Below are 21,787 nucleotides of genomic sequence, written 5' to 3'. Positions count from 1 at the left end.
CAGAAAAGCATTACAATGATGAAATGCAAAGAAAATTTTCCATAATTCTCTGCAGGTAGAACCACAATTAACTGTGTAATCCACCTCCTTCTAGTCCCCCTTCTAGGCCTGTGCACCTGTGTATTCAAACAACAATACAAGGGGCTCCTGCACAGGTAATGTGGTGTCCTGAGAGCACTTCGGCTATGCCTCCGACAGCCAATCAGTGCTTCTATTTCTTTTCTTTCTTCTTTTTTTTTTTTGGTCTTTTTAGGGCTGCATGTGTGAGCCTAGGGGGTCAGACTGGAATTGCAGCCGACGGCCTACGCCACAGCCACAGCAACACAAGATCTGAGCCATGTCTGCAAACTTCACTGCAGCTCACGGCAATGCCGGATCCTTAACTCACTGAGTGGGACCAGGGATCAAACCTTCGTCCTCATGGATACTAGCCGGGTTCATTACCCCTGAGCCACGACCGGAAGGGAATTCCAGTGCTTCCACTTCGAGTGCACACCCTGACCAGCAAGGTTCGAGCTGGAGTTTGTTTTCTGGTTGCATATGCTACAATTTTTAGGTACTGAGGATGACCAGGTCTTTAATTCAGTGACAATCTTAGTAGGAAAGTCAACCAAATGACTCTGATAAGCCTCAAAAAACCAGGAGTAAGTGCTTAAGACATACAGAGGATCAGAAATAAATGCAGGGGAGGTGGGTTCGCCTTCTTAAAAACACAATCTTTTCCAGCAGACAGGTTTGTTAAAGAAATAAATAGAACTACAATAGTTAAGAACTCTAAAAGAAAGATTTCCTTTGAGATGCAAGTGCAAACATCACGGTGTGATTGGTGTCCCTACCTGAAGAGCCTTTAAATTGTGGGCATTCCTTTTTAATGTGCCCTTCTCGTCCACAAATAAAACAACGTTTTTCTCTCAAGTCTTTGTCATCCTGTCTCTTCCATTTTTCCACCGGTAGCCTGAGAATTTTCTCTCTCCCAGGGTCGACAGCTGCCCTCACTGGCTTGGCTTTCTGAGGTGTGCACTGCATGGGTTTATCGTCTTTTGTTGACACCTCCCTCTCTGTGTACTTGTTTTGAATTTCTTTGTCTTCTTTGCTTCTTTTATCTTTGTTCTCAGGGTATCTTTGGTTTGGGGTATCTTCCTGATGCCGTCGCCTCACTCTGTAGAAGATACGATACTAGTAGGAAAAATATAAACAGAAACCTAAACAAAATATTAAGACCACTCCAGGGTTAGAAGACAACCAGATATAGAGGGAAAAACAAGAATTTAATAAATTTATGTTCATCTTCTCAATTAAGAAGCAACTTTAGGGCTCAAGGGTCTAGCTTTTCTTTTTCATCTTCACAATTACTCTCATGCTATAAAACCAGTTTTTGCAATTAGTGGAACTCCTTTAATTCATTACCTACTTTGGTACTGATGTAATGAAACTCAAATTACCCTTGGAGTGATTTTTCAAACCTTTCTGGCCCATTAACATTACTTACTAGCACTGGAAACTTGAGACATGAAACTTTAGATTCAACAAGGAACAGTCATTATAAGGAGATTTATGTTCTTAAAGCGCCAAAATTCCCCCCGCCCCGGCCAAGGGCCTCAGGTGCGGCATATGGAACTTCTCAGGCTAGGGGTCAAATTGGAGCTACAGTTGCTGGCCTGTACCACAGCCACAGTAATGTGGGATCCGAGCCGTGTCTGTGACCTATACCACAGCTCGTGGCAACACCGGATCCTTGACTCACTGAGCAAGGCCAGGAATCGAACCAGCATCCTCACGGATACTAGTTAGATTTCCATTGCACCACAAGGGGAATGCCCCAGCAAAAATTATTTCTTCCCTGCCCTACATCATCAATGACTATTATATGAATAAAAAATAAAGAGCCTCAGATTCCAGACAGTAACTTACTCTAAGATGCATTTTATGAGAATATCATCGTCTAGTTAAAAATACCACCACCAGGAGTTCCCATCGTGGCTCAGTGGTTAACAAATCTGACTAGGAACCATGAGATTGCAGGTTCGATCCCTGGCCTTGCTCAGTAAGAATCCCACATTGCTGTGGCTCTGGCATAGGCCATCAGCAACAGCTCCAATTGGACCTCTAGCCTGGAAACCTCCATATGCTGTGGGAGCGGCCCTAGAAATGGCAAAAAAACAAACAAACAAACAAAAAAAAAAAACAAACAAAAAACCACCACCACCCAAAACCAAGAACATGTCCCAGGCAAGTAACCAAAACCATGTCCCCTTCCCCCGTTGCAAACATTATTAAAAGAAAGCCTGTTGACCAAACTGACCAAATAGCAATTATTAGGAGTGAAAATGTGTAGAACTGAAGGGTCCTATAGTCCAATAAACTATTAGTGAGCCTAAACCCCAACATGTACACTCCAGTTACTGCACACTAGAAGTGTAATTGAGGTCCTTAGGAAACCCATTTTACTTTTCATTGACTGAAATGATTCTAAGCATTTTACTGCCATCAAAGAGAAGACTTTCAGTTTCTTCTTTTGTTCTTCCATCCTTTTGGAGAGTGTGATATCACACAATCGAGTGATGATTAGGGCTGTGCTCAAAATCAGGAAAAGGGAGCAGGCCTGGAAGATTACCATCTGTATACCCTAGTTAACCCTAGTTACCTGCATGTAAAGCCATGTTTTAAATCAACTCATTTTCATTGTAAAAGCCTCAAATTTATCTGAGAACTGCTGGATTTAATACAAGTTTATTTTCTGTTACAAGAGAACCTCATTTAAAAACGAGGACAGTAAGAAAAAAACTAAACCTACTCCTTTGAATATCTACTTACTTTCTCCTCATAGGACAGTCCTTCATGAAGTGTCCAATTTTCCCACAAATTCGGCAACATCTATCATTTGGGGCTAACTCTCCTTCAGTTAGCACGTCTGGATCAAAAAAGTACTCCTAGCAGAACATAAATATATAAAAATTTGAACTATTAATGTGATATCCAAATAAAAGCCAACCAATCAATCAGGGATCTTATATCTCAACATGGACATTTTATTATTATTATTATTCTTTTTTTTGGCTGTACCTGAAGCACATGGAAGTTCCCAGGTGAGGGGTCGAATCAGAGCTGCAGCTGCCGGCCTACACCACAGCCACAGCCATGCCGAATCTGAGTCGCACCTGTAACGTACACCATAGCTCACGGCCATGTGGCATCCTTAACCCACTGAGTAGGGCCAGCATTCGAACCTGCATCCTTAGGGACCCTAGTCAGGTTCTTAACCCTCTGAGCCACAACGGAACTCTGGATAGCATTGTTTTTAATAATCATTGTACTGTTTCATTCCAAAATCTAAAACCACTAGGAAGTCTAATTTAGGATAGGTTTACCTAAATTCATTCCTGTTGCTCCTTTTTAATCACACAGGACACTGTTGAACCATTAACAGTAGCTTTTCCCCTAAGCATAATTCTAAATGAGATCACTGCATATCCTTGTGACTCAGCTTCTTAGGACCTGGGCAAGCTGAAGCCAGGTTCAAAGGCTTCTCATAAAATTTCTCAGAAAAGGAAGAGGCTGAAACCTAAAAAGAAAGAGGCTCTGTGCTGATGCTTTCTTGTGGCTTCTGAAGGAAACTATTTGTGGAAAGGAAAGCCAATGGTCTAGACTCCAGCCTTCCTGCCACCGAAATTGAGGTGGGGACCTGCAGATTGGGCATCACCTAGGAGCTTGCAGGACACGTGGTCTTGGGCCCCAGCCCAGACCTCCTGAGTCAGGATCTGCACTTTAACAAAATCCTGAGGTGATTTGTATGAATGAGTTTCAGAAGCACTGGTTTAGAACACCGACGTAGCAATACTTAGTAAAAAGCTAGATGTAATCAAATGCTGACTATGCATACACAATCACGTAGAGTACATTTAAAAAATCTTTATTAAGAATATCAGTGGAGGCAAAAAACCCCTTGACTCTTAACAAAAAACCCTCTAGTTCGTAACCCCTTTCCCTTTTCTCTCACTGAAATGAACTTTTACAAGGCAATTTTGTTTTTAACTGAGTGTGGTTCCATGAAAAGCTGAATATCAGGTTAAATGAGAACAGACAGACCTTTAGCAGAGGCAATACTGTCTCCCTCTGAGTCCCATTAAGGGATTTATTACTTTCTGAAAGCAGACCAGAAAATCTAGAGGTCACATGAGGGGGTGCGGAAAGTCCTGGGGAGGTGCAAACCGGGCTTGCAGAGGCTAGCATGGAGCTGAATACTTGGTGGAACAGCAATGTCACCTAATGTGTCACGGAGGAAAAGAAGGAGCAACAAAATGATTAACCTTCCTACTCCACTCCACTTCTGGCTATCTCTCTCTGTTCCGATAAGTGACTTCAAAAAAAGGGTGAGGAATTACTTTGTATTGTAATCGTTTATCTTGGCTAGACTCACCAAACTTTCAATTATTTAGGTTATTACCAAAATAATGTGCACAAGTTAGGTGCTTAAAAGCCTTTTTAGAATTTTTTTTTTTTTTTTTTTTTTTGTATTTCCAACAGACACTTACCATTTTTGAGGGGTAATCCTTTGGAAATCCTTTGACTGGAATACCAAATACTCTTCTACCGTTAATAAATGCTTTCATTATAAAATTTGTCACTAAGAAAAAAAGAGTAAATGCTTTTACTTGGCTGGATTAAAAGGAAAAGAGATTGTATTAATATTTATAAACAAAGTAACTTACTTTTCCTTGATAATCCAGCTCCAAGATTATGATTCAAATCAAATGGATCTAAGCAAAGAAAATGAATGGAAACAAAAAAGATGATCAAATAGGAAATGCCACTATTTATACATTAAATGAGGTCTATGTAACAAGAAGAAAATGTTATTACATGCTTTGTCATTAATAAAAATATTACATGACTGCCCTTTTAATGAGTTTCAAATCTATAATACATTAAGTAACACATATTCCTAAATATGAGGCAAGTTTTTCCCAAAAGTGTCCATTAGAAAAGAAGGTATTTTTTACACTTGAATCCTTAAAGAGTCCTTCATATTATGAGAAGGTGCTTCCTTTTGAACAACAAAATGCTATTTGGAAAAGGCGTATTAGTCTGATAATACTTTATCATACTAGTTTTAGAGGCAAATAGAGGTCACAAATATATTTAAAACATTTTAGCACTGAATGTTCTGTTTTTTTGTCTTTTTTTTTTTTTTTTTTTTTGCCCATTTCTTGGGCTGCTCCTGTGGTATATGGGAGGTTCCCAGGCTAGGGGTCTAATTGGAGCTGTAGCTGCCAGCCTACTCCAGAGCCACAGCAACGTGGGATCCGAGCGGCATCTGCAACCTACACACAGCTCACGGCAATGCTGGATTGTTAACCCACTGAGCAAGGCCAGGGATCGAACCCGCAACCTCATGGTTCCCAGTCGGATTCGTTAACCACTGTGCCATGATGGGAACTCCCTGAATGTTCCTGTTAATTAACAGTTTTTTAAAAATCATTTTAGAAAACAACTTCTCAAGATCATAAACCATACAACATACACACACCTGTCCCAATAACATACAATCTGCCACCTACATCTCAATTTCCAGTAAAAGTTTCATACAAGGACTTCCATACAAGCTTAAATGTCTGGGTCTCAAACGTCTTGGACAGGTACATCTGTGTGTCTGAAATGTTATTTGCCAGATGATCCAGAAAGTGGTGGGCATGATGAAAAAAAAGGCTGATGTCAAAGACATACGTGAGATCTGAATAATCTGGTTCATGAAATACATTAAGGTTAAAGCACTATTTCTAAATCAAAATACAACTTTAACATTATGTGTACATATTTAACTATTTCCAATAAATGTCTAAAAACATATTTCAAGAAAGCAAAGAAAAACCAAACCAAACCAAACCTTTTTTTGTTGATCATCTCATGAAGAAAATGGAGGATGTATCAGTAGCACACAAGTGGGGTAAAGGAAAAAGAGGCGACCTCTCAGTTTGCTGTTATGCTCCTATCACACAATAATTGGCGTATACATTTGATTTAGACTCACCAAGAGTTTACTAGTCTAGGATCTTTTACACAGTTTAACCCTACACTAATCATTGCTATGGGAAGGTTACCTTTCGGGTAGATTTGGTCATGCCTTCTTCTGGTGATTATTATGTATGTGTTATGTGGGAATATTTTTGGTTGTTTGCTTGGTATAGCAGAGATACTGTGACATTAGCTTTTGTACAGTTACAAACACTACCGCTACCACCACTGGAATGTCTCAGTTCTAGAATAATCAGTTAAAAGACCTCCTTCTATTTTAGCCTATTGCTAACGGCTCATCTGCAAATAATGCAAAATTAAAGGCAAAAGATAATGAGGCTTCAAAAATTAAAAACAAAATATTAATAGCTGGCAGATCATAAGAATCCACCGTGATACGGTAAAGATTTAAGACAAAGGTGTATGTTTTTTGACCTATGAGATCCTAAAAGTTAAAACCAAATCTATACCCTCTGTCATCTGAATTTTACAAATGTTCACAGTATTTTGATATTGCCAATAGGCAGAAGTAATGATGAAAGCATAACCCAAAGTAACATAATACTTAGGTGGATATGAGTGTGTAAAAAATTAAGATAAATCAACAAAATATTTCTGAAGCCATTTCTCAATTCATTTTTAAGCATTTAAACTCCATCTTTTTCTCATTTTTTTATTATAGTATTTTTTAATTACTCAATTACATTTATTAAACTCCATTTTGTATATAAAATTAAAACCCTACAAAAATTGATTGCTTATATATGTAATCTAAAAAGTAAAACAGATGAATGAAATGTAATAAAACAGAAACAGAGTCAAAGATAGAGAGAAAAAAGTAGTGGTTAGCAGGGGGGGAGAGGGAATGGGGAGGGGTGAGGTAACGGTAGAGGACTAAGAGACAAACTACTACGTATAAAATAAATAAGAAACAAGGATGTATTGTACAACACAGGGAATATAGCCAATCTTTTATAACGATGTTAAATGGAGTATACTCTATAGAAATACTGAATGACTAGTTTGTACACAGGAAACTACTGTAATATTGTAAATCAACTATACCTCAATGAAAAAAGATACTACTCAGCAACAACTGAAAATAACTTGGTGAATATATAGACAGAATAGATATCAAAGTAAAACCATTTAGTGTAAAAAGCAAGTCTCAGAATAATGAGCTCAATTATTAAAAAAAGGTGTTATGTATATACAAATATACCTGGATACATATAAACACATATAAAGTTAATAAAAAATTCTACAAAGATTAAAACAAAAACCCCCAAATTGGAAATAATCAAACACAAACACAAATGGCCATGGATCCTGGCATTTAAGGAAGAAAAGGCTTCCGAGTGGGTAAAAAATGTCAAATTTTATATATAACTACTTATAGGTAAACTCCTCCACCAATAAATAGCCAATTAAGGATCGTGAAAACTGACCCTTGGTGGAAATCTTCAAACTCTTGGTTAGGAACTTTTTAAAGGTCCCACTGTTTCGAAGCTGGCGTATCTCTATTGCAGTATCATAATGTGTATTCTCCAGTACCCATTAAACAAAGGTAAAGGGACCTGTCACGGTGAACAAAGATTCCTGCATTTGTCAGACGCCCCACAGGAGGTCATCGATCTCTTGAAAACGGCTCAGAGCTGCTCTGTAAGAGCTCTCCAAGGATGAAGAAAAACACCCTCAGAGGTTAAGCTCTATGTTCTATGCAGTTTTAAGACTGATTTTATTTGTACCTTCAATAACAATGTACTTTGAGGTCCACTGTTTCTTAAAAGTTGTAAGCAGACTTTTTCTCCTGATGCTAATAACATGTTCTTTAAAATCAAATTCCTCTGTGTAGAAACGAAGAAGTCCCAACCACAGCTGCCCAACAGATTCTGTATTTTTTCCATATTCTGGCCAATAGGTGGGCTAGAAATAGAAGGAACAAGAGATGTCATGCTCTATAGTGAAGTGTTAATATCAATAGGCATTCATATCTTAGGGAGTAAATTTGGATTTATCTTCGTTAACTAGAGTTTAAATACATAAAAATACAATTATATAATTTTTCTTCTATATTTTAAAATATCATTTACATGTGTTTCTTGATTTCTACTCTATGACTTGGAGATAGAATGAGCTCAGGGTTTTAAATGTCAAACCTCAGAATGTATGTTTGTGGAAGAATCTGGAAATTACTTTTAAGAGCCTTGGTGACATCTGGTTATTGTATCTCTGTAACTCTAAAGTCTTCCCAAACTCTACAAAATCACAGAGCAAATATTTGTTCACTTGGAATAAAGTTACCCAAGCATTTGGAGTTATGCGGCATTAAAGAAATCCTAGATATAGTCCCTACAAACTCACCTGGCTTAAAAAAATGTTTTCAATTTCAAAGGAATAGTCTGTACACGCTAGTTTTTTTTGGTGTGTGTGTGTGTTTTTTTTACTATCATAATATAAATAAATATAACAAGTGATAATATAATTGTTCACCATCTACACTACAGCATAGTACAGCTAACTTTCAGTCAAGGATGTAAAAAATCTTTACTATTAAAATACGTACCAGTTCATCTATTTGATCAAAAAAATAAATATTCCAGCCATCAACAAATATTTCAGGTTTCTTTTCACCTTTGTATATCTGAAATTAATTTTTAAACTATTAGTATGGATTACAAACTTAAGGCATTGATACAAAAACTTGTAGGAAAATAGTAAAAAAATTAACTACAGAACCACAGAAATTTAGAGAAGGAAGAGGGCTCAAAGATCACCCAGCTCTTACTGATGAGAAATACAATTTCTTTTACTAATACCTCTTGAAGGACAGGAATGACTGGTGGATTCCTCTGCTGGAGGAAATATAGCACCATAAGCGTGTATGCATATGATGATAAGCTGCCTCTAGATGCATCACCGATATCGCACATCTGGAGGGAAGGAAAAGGAGGAACAAAGGAAGGATCACCAGTGTTTTCTGCTACACTGGTGGTTATTCTATTTCACTAAGAGTATGATACCACAGGGCACTAATATGAAAATTACGTTTTTCAAATGCGAAAATATGCCAAGGAAATGAAGTAGACCCATCCAAAAAAAAAAAAATTCAAATCATAACAAAACAGACCTCAACAAAGCAGTAGAACCATCAGCCACAAGCAATACTAGGTTACCATGTAAAATTTTAAGACAACAAAATTTCAGCCTGTTGAGTGGGGCTTCTCAAATAGTTAAAAGAAGCATTTGACGCAGCTATGATTCTTTAAAAATACAGATTTATGTTTTTTTTTTTAAATTGAAGTATAGTTGATTTACAATATATATTAGTTTCCTGTGTACAAAAGAGTGATTCAACACTTTTACAAATTATAATCCAGGCAACACACTCACCTTTGTAAATACTTTCATGGTGTAGCACAAATATTTCACTCTGGGATCAATGGCTGAATAAGCAGATAAGAGCCTTGTGTTATGAAGGGCCTGTTAAAAGGGAAATTATACTATAAGGCTACCAATTAGAAGAAAACGTTTTAAGCTGGAATATTCTGAAAAGGTTTGCACGGTAATTCATTTTAGGATGAAGACATTTAGACTGAAACTAATATTTTTTTCCCTAAAGACAAGCTTTATTAACTTACTAGATAATAATTAAGAATTACAAACATCTGATCTCAAGATTCCTTAGTCTAAACATTCCTAGAAAACAAAAAGCTATTAAAATAATTAGTTCTTTTAGTCAGTGTAAGATCCCCTGCCCTAATTATTCAAATTAAATGTCCTGAGGTGCCAGAGAGATCCCATAAAGGCCTGAAGCAAATCAAATATGAGACTAAAGACTAGACACACACACACACACACACTTTCTCTCTCAAATTAAAACAAAGTTCAAGCCAAACAAAAAGCAGCTGCCAGAGTTCCTGCTGTAGTACAATGGGATCAGTGGCATCTCTGCAGCACCAGGACTCAGGTTTGATCCCAGGCCTGGCACAGAATCCAGCGCTGCTCGTTGCTGCAGCTGAACATAGATTACAACTGTGGCTCAGATCTGATCCCTGGCCAGGGAACTCTATTTGCTGTGGGGTGTTCCCCCCACCCCCACCCCACGCAAAGCATCTGCCACTCTAACTTTATTTTATCTAATTTTTAAATTTTTTATCTATTTTTATTTTTTTTCCTATTAGGGCCCCACCCACAGCATATGGAAATTCCCAGGCTATGGATCAAATCAGAGCTACAGCTACTGGCCTACGCCACAGCCACAGCCAAGCTGCACCAGCCACAGGCAAGCTACATGGCAGCTCACAGCAACACCAGATCCTTGACCCACTGAGGAAGGCCAGGGATCAAACCCTCACCCTCATGGATACTAGTTGGGTTCGCTACTGCTGAGTCACAATGGGAACTCCTCTGCCTTCGTTTTAAATGAATACTAATATGAACTCAACTCTGTGTTATATCCCCAGCCTCCAAACACTGCCAGACACTTAGCAAGCATGCACAAATAACTCTTCAAAGAATGAATAGGATGAAAGGAATGGCTTAATTTTACTTAAAGATTGCGTAAATTAAGAGATACTTAGGAAACGAATCTGAATAGGAACCATGAGGATGTGGGTTCGATTCCTGGCCTGATTCAGTGGATTAAGGATCCAGCATTGCTGTGAGCTGTGCTGTAGGTCACAGATGTGGCTTGGATGTGGTGTTGCTGTGGCTGTGGTGTAGGCTGTCAATTGCCGCTCTGATTCGACCCCTAGCCAAGGAACCTCCATATGCCATGGGTGCAGCCCTAAAAAGCAAAGAAAAAAATAAAAATAAAGAGATACTTGTTTCCCTTAATCTCCCCGAAGTAAAAAAAAAATCTAGAGAAAATCTTACCAATGTGTTATACAAACTGATGTCCACTTCGAGACCACTCCTCAAATGGAAGAACTTCACAATTGGCACCTTTGCTGTTGTAATAGGCAAGATGTTTCTCAGCCCTAGGTTGGGAAATCGGAAAGTATCATTAAATACAGCAGCCGGGGATATACATTGCTCTTCCATTAATGTTCCAACACAAAGTGATGTAAACCTGGCTTTGGCTGGTTTCACTGAATCACTAACATTAGTCCAAGAATTCTCTGTTACGAATAAACATCTGGGAAGACTCTTCCGGCAAAGTTTACATTTGTTAAACACATCAGTATCTCAAGTACAAGAATCAACAAGACAGCCACTGCCTTTTAGGAACTCAATGGATCATGTGCACATGTAGGGGGTTCTCAGTCTGATCAACACCAAAACAGAGGAAACTACCAGAGTCTGGACTGACCCCACTCAGTCTCTCCATATGACTATACCTCCAGATGTGGAGAAAAATCATCTGAATCCTTAAAACAAGTTACTCACCATAGAACTAGAGGTAAGAAAGGAATCAACTTCAACAGGAGAGAAGGGAATGGCCTGAGCAAGGCTTTGAAAAAGAAGAGGCAAATAAAGAGAAGGCTGGGGAGATTTATTTATCAGGAAAGGAGAACTGCACATGGAATATGCCTAAAACAGAATGGTATATTTAGGAACTTCCATGAATTGTGCAGGTTACAGAGTGGACTTGAGAGAAAGAAATAATGAGTGATAGAGGATACGGTCAAAACTGCGAAGAACCCAAATAGAGAACATACATCCTCAGAGACCAAGAAACACCAATGAACGGGGATAAGTTGGGGAAAATCACTGAGCACATCTATTTAGACAAAGCCCCTGGCATTGGACAGACTGGAGGCACCACCTGAAAGAGAGACTGGGTGCCTAGTATAAAAACTGACCTGGGGGAGTTCTCGTCATGGCTCAGTGGTTAATGAATCCGACTAGTATTCATGAGGATATAGGTTCGATTCCTGGCCTCACTCAGTGGGTTAAGCATCTGGTGTTGCTGTGAGCTGTGGTGCAGGTTGCAGATGCAGCTCGGATTCTGCATGGCTCTGGCTGTGGTGTAGGCTGGCAGCTACAGCTCCAATTTGACCCCTAGCCTGGGAACGTCCGTATGCTGCAGGTGTGGCCCTAAAAAAAAAAACCTGAGCTGGGCCTCATCTATCATGGTGGCACGGGAATGCAGAGAAGCAGGAAGACATGTTTGAGAGCATCTATATAAGTGGATGGGTTGGGGAAGCAGAAGTAGGGGTGATGAGGGAGAAGGGCTGTGACAGTAAGACCCTTTTCTGGGTACCTAGATCCCTTTACAAACATGACCTCCTAAGGCCATTCACCCTGACGCAACAGATAAGGAAACTGAGACCCAGAGAAATGAACTTGCTTAGGCACATGCAGTTGGTGAATTGTGGAGCTGGGATTCAAATCTAGGTATCGCAGATTCTAAACTGCTACTGAACCTGGTCTAGGACAGACTAATTAGATAGCAGAGGGAAATGTGACTTATACCATTTATACTACTTTCCTTTAAGGCTGAAATGATTTCAATAGCATAAGTTAAAACCTAGCTCAATATTAAATCACAGTCATGACAGCTCAGCAATTTAATTTTGTTGCCTGATCTTCACAAATTAAAAAAAAGAAGCATGTGATCTTTAGAGATAAAATTTCCAAAATGCTTATTTCAATGACCAAAAAAAGTATTATTGATGCCCATTTAAAAAAAATAACTGATGCTTTAGGTAATTTTCAATAGGAATAAACCAAAATTAAGATTTTCCATCCTATTATTTATATAATATGGTACACTCTTTAAACCGGAAAAAAAAAAAAATGCAAAGAAAAGGGGCACTTAAGGTACCTACTTATGTGTGTGTGTGTGCATGTCCATGCTGTGAATTTAAGTCTACTCTTGACTAAGATATAAGAAAGCTTTTCATGGGTGGCCCATGGATTTTAAGTTCCATAAAGGCAAGGACCATATCATGCTTACTTTCATTCTCAACACAGCACAGAAGTTTCATGAACCACATTTTAAAAGAAGACTCTCACTGTTGATAGCATCCATGGCTGCCTCCAACAGAGGCAGAAGAATGTGTTAATGGTATTTCAGCTCTGTGCACAATTTATAAAACCTATATATTTTACAGCTATAAATACTTCAGGGTCACACAAAGAGCTTGTGGAATAGCTTCTAGTACAATCCATCACCCTAGGCCATGGTGCTTTTCACTACACATTGCTGCTAGCAACCCCTACACTTTTGATTAACGCAATGCTAAGGCAAAAACCACTCCCCAAATTTCTTATGTGTAAGGTATGTACTCTGTCTTGAAATAAAACGGACTGAGGCGTGCACACAAATTATAACCTCAGATTTTCATACTTAATCACACAAGCTTTTTGAAAGACACCAATACCATAAACATGCTGTATGAGGCACTACACTGTTTCATTAGTATTAGTAAATTCTAAGTATGTAAAACACAAATAAAAAAGACAAAAATATTTTTCAGAAGACGTTTACCTGAATGTTTCTTGAGGACTCTTGCCAATTCTTCAATAGTTCTTACACAGTCCAAGCCCTGTAACAAAAATGGCACAGACTACTAAATCAAAACTGGAAGACATAACACAACACTGTAAATCAATTGTACTTTAATAAAATTTAAAAAAAGAAAAGAAAAAAAAGACAGGTTTCTAATCCAGTTATAGTTTCTATTCCAGAAATAATGATACTAACTTCAGCTTGTTCTATATACATTTTTTCCTTTTAGGTGAACATCAGTCTGCATTCATAGGCACATCCTAAGAATATGGAAACTCTCCATACATCCTACTTACTAACTGTTCTTAGAAGCACAGGAAAGGCTGAAATCAGAGTCCTAGAAGAGTCTCTGAACTGGTGAGAATGTCCATTTTTTCCCTTTATGTAACTGTGTCACTCAGAAGTACTCCATGTGACACAACCAACAAGAGGGAGCGTCTGTAGCCTGTCTTATTCATTCTGGGTAGACTTTCATTACAGTTCAATTAAGACCAGATGAATTGCTGTGGAGAGTGATTAAGCCCAGATTACTCCTCTACAGGACTAGTCAAAAATATAATGCAGGGAGTTCCCGTCGTGGTGCAGCAGAAACGAATCTGACTAGCAACCATGAGGTTGTGGGTTCGATCCCAGGCCTCGCTCAGTGGGTTAAGGATCTGGCATTGCTGTGGGCTGTGGTGCAGGTTGCAGACGTGGCTCGGATCCCGCGTTGCTATGGCTCTGGCATAGGCTGGCAAGCTACAGCTTCGATCAGACCCCTAGCCAAGGACCCTCCATATGCCTCGGGTGTGGCCCTCAAAAAGACAAAAGACAAAAGACAAAAAAAAAAAAAAAAAAAGCACAAAAAGAAAGTCATACAGCAAATATGAATAATATTTCAAATATTTAAAAACCTGTGTACTCACCTTTTCAACATTAGGCCCTTTTGATGCTTATTACCTCCCAGAATACATTCAGAATATTATTTTAGAAGTGCCCTCAAAACTAGTTTATTCATCATGTAAAAATTCAATCTCAACGATGAATATTCAGGTCATTCCATGTATTGGACCTAATCTTGCTTATCTACATTATTCACCAAAGTCATGCTGAATAAATGGCAATTTTCCCAAATCAGATATATCCTCAAAGGACAAAGACTTGAAACTCATAAAAGGCTGAAAAAACCTGAACAAAAGCTGCATCATTCAAGTAGATACCATTTGGACTGTTTTTAAAAATAATAAAGGGTAGGGATTCAGTACTACTCAGACTTTTTACCTTTTCCCAGTATTATATATATACATGGGGGGGGCGGCGAGAGAGAGAGAGAGAGAGAGAGAGAGAGAGAGAGAGAGAGCGTGCGCGCGCACGAGCGAAAGCAAGAGCTCACGTGCTTTTTAGGGCCATATCCGCAGCATATGGAGGTTCATGGGTCGAACTGGAGCTACAGCTGCCAGTCTCTGCCACAGCCACAGCAACTTGGGATCTGATCCAAGTCTATGACCTACACCACAGCTCAAAGCAATGCTGGCCAGATCCTTAACCCACTGGGCGAGGCCAGGGATCGAACCTATATCCTCATGGATACTAGTTGGATTCATTTTTGCTGCGCCACAACAGGAACTCCCTATATTTTATACTTTAAAAATGCCTTGATATCTATCAGAGCCAGAAAACCTTCTCTGCTTTGCAGGCCCCAAGGCTGGTGGCAAGGACTCAACCCTGAAGTTAGAGTGAAAGTAGATGGAGACAATACACAGATGAAGGGGTGTGGTTGTGTGCCAATAACACTGCTATGTACAAAACAGGCAGTGGCCAGTGAGCTAATTCCTGACACACATGATCGATGCTGATGTGCACAACAACCTCCAGAGGCAAGAGGCTCTCATTTCTGTATTAGAGATTATCCACGGAAGGCCACACGTAGGAGAGATGAAACCAAGTCTGTTTCGGATCCAGTTTAACACTCTTTTATCATTGTGCCACACGGCCTGCATGCTAAAAAACTTTATGAAGCCCTTACGTGGCTGTATTTATGCACCTGAGCCTGTCTTATCAGCCGTGCCAATGGGACACTGGAGAGGCTGGTTTGGCTTTCTAGAATTCCCAGATGTCACTTTCAAATCCACTCTGCATTCTAGGTTGCAAGGCAGAAGTCTTTCTACTCCTCATGTTCACCTCTAAACCTTCAATGTATTTGCCAGATTGTGCCTAATGGCCTACTTCATATGATATGCCCTGATAAACTTGGAAAATACCATGCTATACTGTCAGTCAAGACCGTCAAATCACGCTGCTGCAGCAAATGGAAGTACTGTGATCACTGTACCTCAGCAGTTTCCAGTCCATTAATTGTCATACAGACATCGAGGTCACTCTGTTTGAACCCAAATCCATTTTTGGAGGAGCCAAACAAGCTCAATTTAGTTCCTGTTGGGGAGATAGGAAAAGTAACAAATAATTACCTGAGTGCATTCCCTTTTCTGATCAAAATGACCCTCTCGTGAATTAAAAGTCCCCAGTTGTTAGCTGCCCTACAGTAATCTAATTATAGTTGTTCTTTTATTAACTAGTCATTTATTATAAGTTATTTTCTCACAAAATCTACTATAAATAAATACAAGCTATAGAAGACATGAAAGATGATCGAATGCCACTTTCTTCTTAAATGTAAGGGCATTTCAAGGAAAATGTGGATCACCTCAGCATATTTAGTAACAAAATTTACTACTTTCTCAATAAATTTACTTTTTAGAGGTGTGAACATTAACCCTAAACAAAGTACTGACTACATGAAGTTCACTTGGGGCATCTGCTAAGAGAAATACTCCTCTGCAACTGTCTTTTTCGTTGGCAAACTGGGATTGGCAGACCAAACACCATCCTAAGGATATCACAAAACAACAGAAGCTCTGCCTCCACCATCACCATAAGAGTACTTTCTCATTCTCAAACTTAATGTGCTCTTTCTGAAGGAAAATCACACTGCCTTTCTTAAAGGTAAAAAATTATTTACCTGGAAATTCTTGTCTTATGAAATTTTCTAGGTTTTGCCGAATATGTTCACGAGCCTGATCTTCTAAAATAGTTGGAGAAAAATCCTCTGTGTAAAATAAATAGATACATTCAGAAACAAAGATTGTTCTCTTTCTCTGAAGAATTGTATTTTTAAATAAAAACACTTAACAAGCTTGCAAAAAAAAGAGAGCAAAAAAGAAAACCCTAAATTGTTTGTATCTTCTTGGTAGACAGCATTAAGCGATATAAAATAAAGATGCCTTTTTGAAAGAGTCTATCACCAAGAACTGCCCCTGAGATACAAACTAGTCTGAACTAAGGTTTTGCTCCTGGGGTTCAGAGACCCAGAGCCCTATGAAGGCAGCCTGCAGGGAACTACTCTACCCCAGAGGGTGAACATGACATTTTGTAAGCTGTGTGAGGAGAACCGACAATTCCCTTTCATAGCTTATCATCTCCAAAGAGGTTTAAAAAAGAAATCCCTGATTACAAACAAGTTTCTCCAGGCAAAGACAACTCAAGACGCAGCAGTGTGATGCAGCACATCCTCCCGCTCTAAGCAGCTGCATACCTCTCCATCCAATGCTTTCCCCTACGGAACTTTAAATCCTTATACCAACACTTCCCCAAACTGGTGTTCCTTAAAGGGCTATTATAAGCATTACTAATTAGTGTTCATTAAAAAGTGGTCTATGCTCAAATTTTGGAAATGCTGAAGAGCTAAGTCAGTTATTCACCATAACATTTCTTAGAAGCCTTTATTATGTTATCGTGCCCTGAAAATCTCTAAGGGAGGGGGCGGAATGTAGAGCTATTCTGTGTAACCTGTGGAATGCTTCTTGCTATGAAGTACTACGAATGGCAAGGATCTAGAAAAACATTTCAAGGGATACCAGTTGGGAAATGATAGTATTCCAGTCTTAAAAGACACCCCTCCCCCACCTTTCTCTAACAACTATTTATCTCAAGTCCCAAGTGGAACAGGATCCACGGCGCACTGTGGAGAATGGAAAAGACAGCCTCTATAATGAAGCCAGTGAGTTAGCGATTCGGATGACTCGTGAGAAGATGTCACTGTAATATTGCGACAAAATAAAAGAAACGTTAATTCACTTACTGTAACACTGAATGCAAACTTGATCTAAGATATTTGAAAACTTGGGTGTTAATGGTGGCAAAGGCTCCAGCTGGATTCTTTTGAAGTCTTCAGGACAGTCCTTCTTTAGATGACCCTCTCGTTTGCATAAACTGCATACTACTGTAGGAGACTGCAGGAAGACGGCATAGCAAAAGAAGAATTAAAACTTTGTCAAGTAAAGGAGTTTTTTTGTTCGTTTCTGCTTTTTAGGGCTGCACTTGCATATGGAAGTTCTCAGGCTAGGGGCTGAATCAGAGCTGCAGCTGCCGGCCTATGTCAGAGCCAGCCTCTCCAGATCCGAGCTGCGTCTGTGACTTAACGCTACAGCTCACAGCAACGCCGGATCCTTAACGCACTGAGTGAGGCCAGGGATCGAATCCACATCCTCACCAATGCTAGCTGGGTTCTTAACCCACTAAGCCATAATGGAAACTCCCAAAATAAAGGAGTTTTGAATCTCTTTTCCAAAGTGCACATTCTATTCCTCACATTTCAAAAGGGTGAAAATAGAATGTGTGGCCACTCCAAACTATCTGAGATGGGGAAAAAGGCAGGTATTTTCACTACCAATAGCATTCCTTTTCTCCTCTGCAAATTCCCAAGATGCTAAGAAGGGAAGTGGACCTAGCGGTTGCACTGGAGTGAAAGACCACCTTATTAGCAACTACCAGAACAGGGAGAGTTCTGTCTAATATACACAAACTGAAATCACATGCATTAAAAGTGCTTCAAGTCTCCTAGTCCCATGCCTAGGAGTGGCACCGATTACCTTGCCTTTGGTGAAGGTGAGTTTACTAAATTCGTAGAAAAAATCAGACTGATCCACAGTTGACTTTTCCTCACAGACATTTTCTTCTTTGAGGCTGATTTTACTCAGTTCCACTAGGAGATCTCCGTCCACATGTTTCCCACCTTCTTGCAAGCCTTCGCAGCTAGCAGACCCTCCTATTTCCTCTTCCTCTTCAGATAGGGCGTCCTCCTCCCCTGACCCAGTGTAGGTATTGTCTAACTCATCTTCATTTGCAATGTCATCCTCATCTCCCCTTTGGGAAATGGAGAGCCTGGGTTCTTCCTCTTCCTCCTCCTCTTCGTCCTCCTCTTCTTCGTCAGAGTGAGTGATTCCTGAGGTCTGGTCCTGTCCTGAAGGGGTAAAGTGGCTTAGGGTGTCTTCGAGTTCATTAGCACCTTCTGTGCTTTCCTCATCAACATCAGCTTTGTCATCTAAAGTCGCAAACTCCTTGCACTCTTTGGCTGTAGCATTTTCGAAGCCTTCTAAACCCAAAGTGCCATCTGTCTCATTATTTCCTGTGCTGCCACTGGCGGTAAGCTCTCCAGCTTCGCCACCACTTAACGACTGACGGTCAGTACTCAAAGGATGCTTGCCCTCCTTTCCATTTTCTTCTTTCTCATTTTTACTTCTTGTTTCTTGACGTGGTACTTTAACATCCTCACGGTCATCGCAACTGACCTCTGCCTTGACACAGTCTGCGTTTTCCAGGTGGGTTCTGATGTAGGGGTTCCCCGTTTCCCCTGTACACGGGCTTTCAAAATTCTCTGCAGTCTCCTTAAGAGGGAGTGGCTGTACCTTGCAGGTGTTTGTGGTGCAATTGGCAGCACCAGGACCTTGAGCCAAAACTGAGTTCTTGAGCTTGTCACCTTTGGCTTGTACACCTGGATCATGCTTTGCTACTTCTTTAGAACGTTCAGAGGTGCAGGTAACAGTGTTCAGTGGCTTTGGAAGGCTGGATTTTGTAATTTTATGTGGAAGAGCAAAATATTTATACGTTGTCCTTAAACAATGAAGAATAAATTCAAACACAGGCTGACTATTCAGGGTCCTTGCCACATTTCTTTTAACAGAGTAGGGATCTGCAATGAAAAAAAAGAAATCACCACTTCATACAGTTCTCTTTCGTGTTTTTAAAATCAGACTGCTATAAACAAAGACAACAAATTAGCAACAGAAAATTTTACCATGTATCTTGTATGCTTTTTTAAAAAACTGGGGATGGGGAGGAAGAAGATAAGGTTTCAAAACAAAAAGAAAAAGAAGTTTTCTTAAACATCTGCTCTAGGAAGAGAACCCATTCTGTTCGCAACCAGTACCCCTTCCCTGTTCTGTTCTGTGACTGGGGAGGTGGAAAAAGACATCACTGGTGTGGCTCTCATGCCCTGGGGAAGTGAGGGCTTCCCGCCAGGCTCTGCTGAGTGCTCTGCCTCCCCACTCAGCCAGGCCCTAGGGTGTGTAGAGCTTACCTCCACTCTTCTGCCCTGGGAAGCCCCATCACTGAACTGGCTGGACTGAATTCAGGGGCGAGAGGGAGGCACCAGGAGGAGACACCACTTCTCTCAATCTTTTCTCCTCCCCTAGAACTCCAGCAGGTTAGGCAATTGGCCAGAAGAGCTGAGCCACAGAAACTGCAGGGGAGGGTTTAAAAATGTGAGATCCCCATGACGGAACACAGAATTTATGCAAAATGCAAAAAAAAGCCCCTCTTATGCAATACGAAGCTTGAAAAAAAATCAAGCAAAAATAAGAGAATTCCATTTAGGAGGTTCTTTAAATTATTTGAAGGAGGAGAATTAAGATTTCTAGAGGGGTTTCCACCTCCTGATTTTGCAAAACTGAGAAGAACCAGTCCACTTAAGGAAGTCTACAGGGCACACCAGCATGTCTTTCATACAATGGCTTCAGTCAAATGAGGCTTAACTCATGTAAGAGTTTAGTGCTTTTTTAACAGAAAAGATGTTTTTATGAATAAGTTCTAAATGTTATTGCAGATATTCCAAAAATAACTATCCTTTCCCTCTATGGAGAGGAATCCAACAAAGAATGCTATTTTTCATGAGAAAAAGTATTTTCTTCAACCTCTGTAAAGCTAAACAACATCAAAAACAATCAATGCAAGGATGGAATCTAAACATCCAGAAATGAGAACAGTCAAGAGGAAAGGGAGATTTGCACATCACTTGGATAGCATTTAAGTTGTTTAAGCAATTTCCAAAGAAAATAAGGACCCAGCCAGCCATTCTTTTAGCTGCTTAAGTAACTAAGATGTTTTACTGCAGCACTTAAAAAAACCCAGGGTGAGCAAACTAGTCCCTTGGAATGACCCACTGTAACACATGCAATATTTGAGCCACCTATTTCACTTGTGGGGTGAGGCCTACCTTACATTTAGGAGCTGAAAAAAGACTGAAATAAAAAGCATGCTGTTAGACTGATACCTTACAAAAAAGAAAAAAAAAAAAGGAATTAAAGATAAACATTTTGAAATACCTTCAATGGCAATGCGCTTTTTGGGCCAATCCTTTGATTCACGAGATACTGATTCTTTGACACGGATGCTTATTACTAAATCTGCCAAATTAAATTCTAAGGCATAGAATCGAAGTAATTCCACCCAGAGCTGCCCAACTGGTACTGAAGGCTGATGTTTTAAATCAAATGTTAATGATACCTATTAATTAAGCAAAGAGAAAATACAGTTATTTCCGATGTTGGTATAATCTGAAAAACTAGAGATCATTCAAGTATCAAATTAAAAAAATCTGAAAAACCTTAGCAAGAGTAGGCATTTGACAACCTATCTAGATAAATCCCATTCTAGGTTATATTTTGCTTGTGGGAAAATAGCTTTCCTTCACAGAATTCCTGGGATTAGAGTATGTTAAAATCTAGTCAGTATTGGAGGAATGGACAGGCAGTTTTCTGTACCCAGGCAGCACTCCTCATTTTGAAGTCTTAAGGGCAGGTGGAGAGAACTGCGCCCTGACTGCTATTACTCGCAGCACGGCGCTCTCCTGGTTCCTGCGGCTGGAGGACGCCTTTACACAGTTACACACAGAGGTGGGCGCCAACTAGAGATGTAGAGCCAAAGGAAAAACACTCCTCTCACTTGCTCTGAAAAAGCTACATTAAGTTCACTGGATCTGCCAGTGGCAACTGCTTTTTAAGTCAAATAAATAACTCTTGATATGAGAAATTAGTACAAGTTTTCCAGTCACAGACTCTTGACAGGTTGGGACATACTGGGATGTCACACAGTGGAGAGTGCATAGGACTTAGAAAAGAATGGGTTCAAATACTGGTTGTACCACTTCACAGATCTTAACTGCTCTGTGACTTAGCATCCTCAGTCTCAGACTGGCCGCTGTACAGCACAGTGGCTAAGAGA

At 39.7% G+C, this 21,787-nt stretch overlaps 1 protein-coding gene across 26 annotated transcripts in view; it reads right to left on the bottom strand.

Annotated features, from left to right (window-relative positions):
* TUT7 (terminal uridylyl transferase 7) overlaps positions 1-21,787 on the bottom strand; it is a 65,518-nt gene that overhangs the window by 14,480 nt on the left and 29,251 nt on the right. For 14 of the 26 annotated variants that reach the window (XM_005656799.4, XM_084979763.1, XM_021064630.2 and 11 more), the window contains 15 exons: positions 20,890-21,070; positions 18,379-19,478; positions 17,589-17,739; positions 16,470-16,556; positions 15,783-15,883; positions 13,451-13,508; positions 10,891-10,994; positions 9,406-9,495; positions 8,832-8,945; positions 8,579-8,656; positions 7,761-7,938; positions 4,710-4,757; positions 4,533-4,624; positions 2,815-2,930; positions 837-1,159 (listed from right to left, as the gene is read on the bottom strand). In XM_005656799.4, the coding sequence (XP_005656856.1) occupies positions 837-1,159; positions 2,815-2,930; positions 4,533-4,624; positions 4,710-4,757; positions 7,761-7,938; positions 8,579-8,656; positions 8,832-8,945; positions 9,406-9,495; positions 10,891-10,994; positions 13,451-13,508; positions 15,783-15,883; positions 16,470-16,556; positions 17,589-17,739; positions 18,379-19,478; positions 20,890-21,070 (2,821 nt within the window). Of the gene's footprint in view, positions 1-836; positions 1,177-2,814; positions 2,931-4,532; positions 4,625-4,709; positions 4,758-7,760; positions 7,939-8,578; positions 8,657-8,831; positions 8,946-9,405; positions 9,496-10,890; positions 10,995-13,450; positions 13,509-15,782; positions 15,884-16,469; positions 16,557-17,588; positions 17,740-18,378; positions 19,479-20,889; positions 21,071-21,787 lie in introns of those variants that run through there. The other 12 variants (XR_014817716.1, XR_014817717.1, XR_014817714.1 and 9 more) reach the window with 4 other exon arrangements.

Source organism: Sus scrofa, chromosome 10, assembly GCF_054392235.1.
Source record: "Sus scrofa isolate SSC_HxYL_T2T_F1_AM1 chromosome 10, Sscrofa_HxYL_maternal_Yorkshire_Landrace_v2.0, whole genome shotgun sequence".
Lineage (NCBI taxonomy): Eukaryota > Metazoa > Chordata > Mammalia > Artiodactyla > Suidae > Sus > Sus scrofa.
This window is presented reverse-complemented; position numbering and strand designations above follow the sequence as displayed.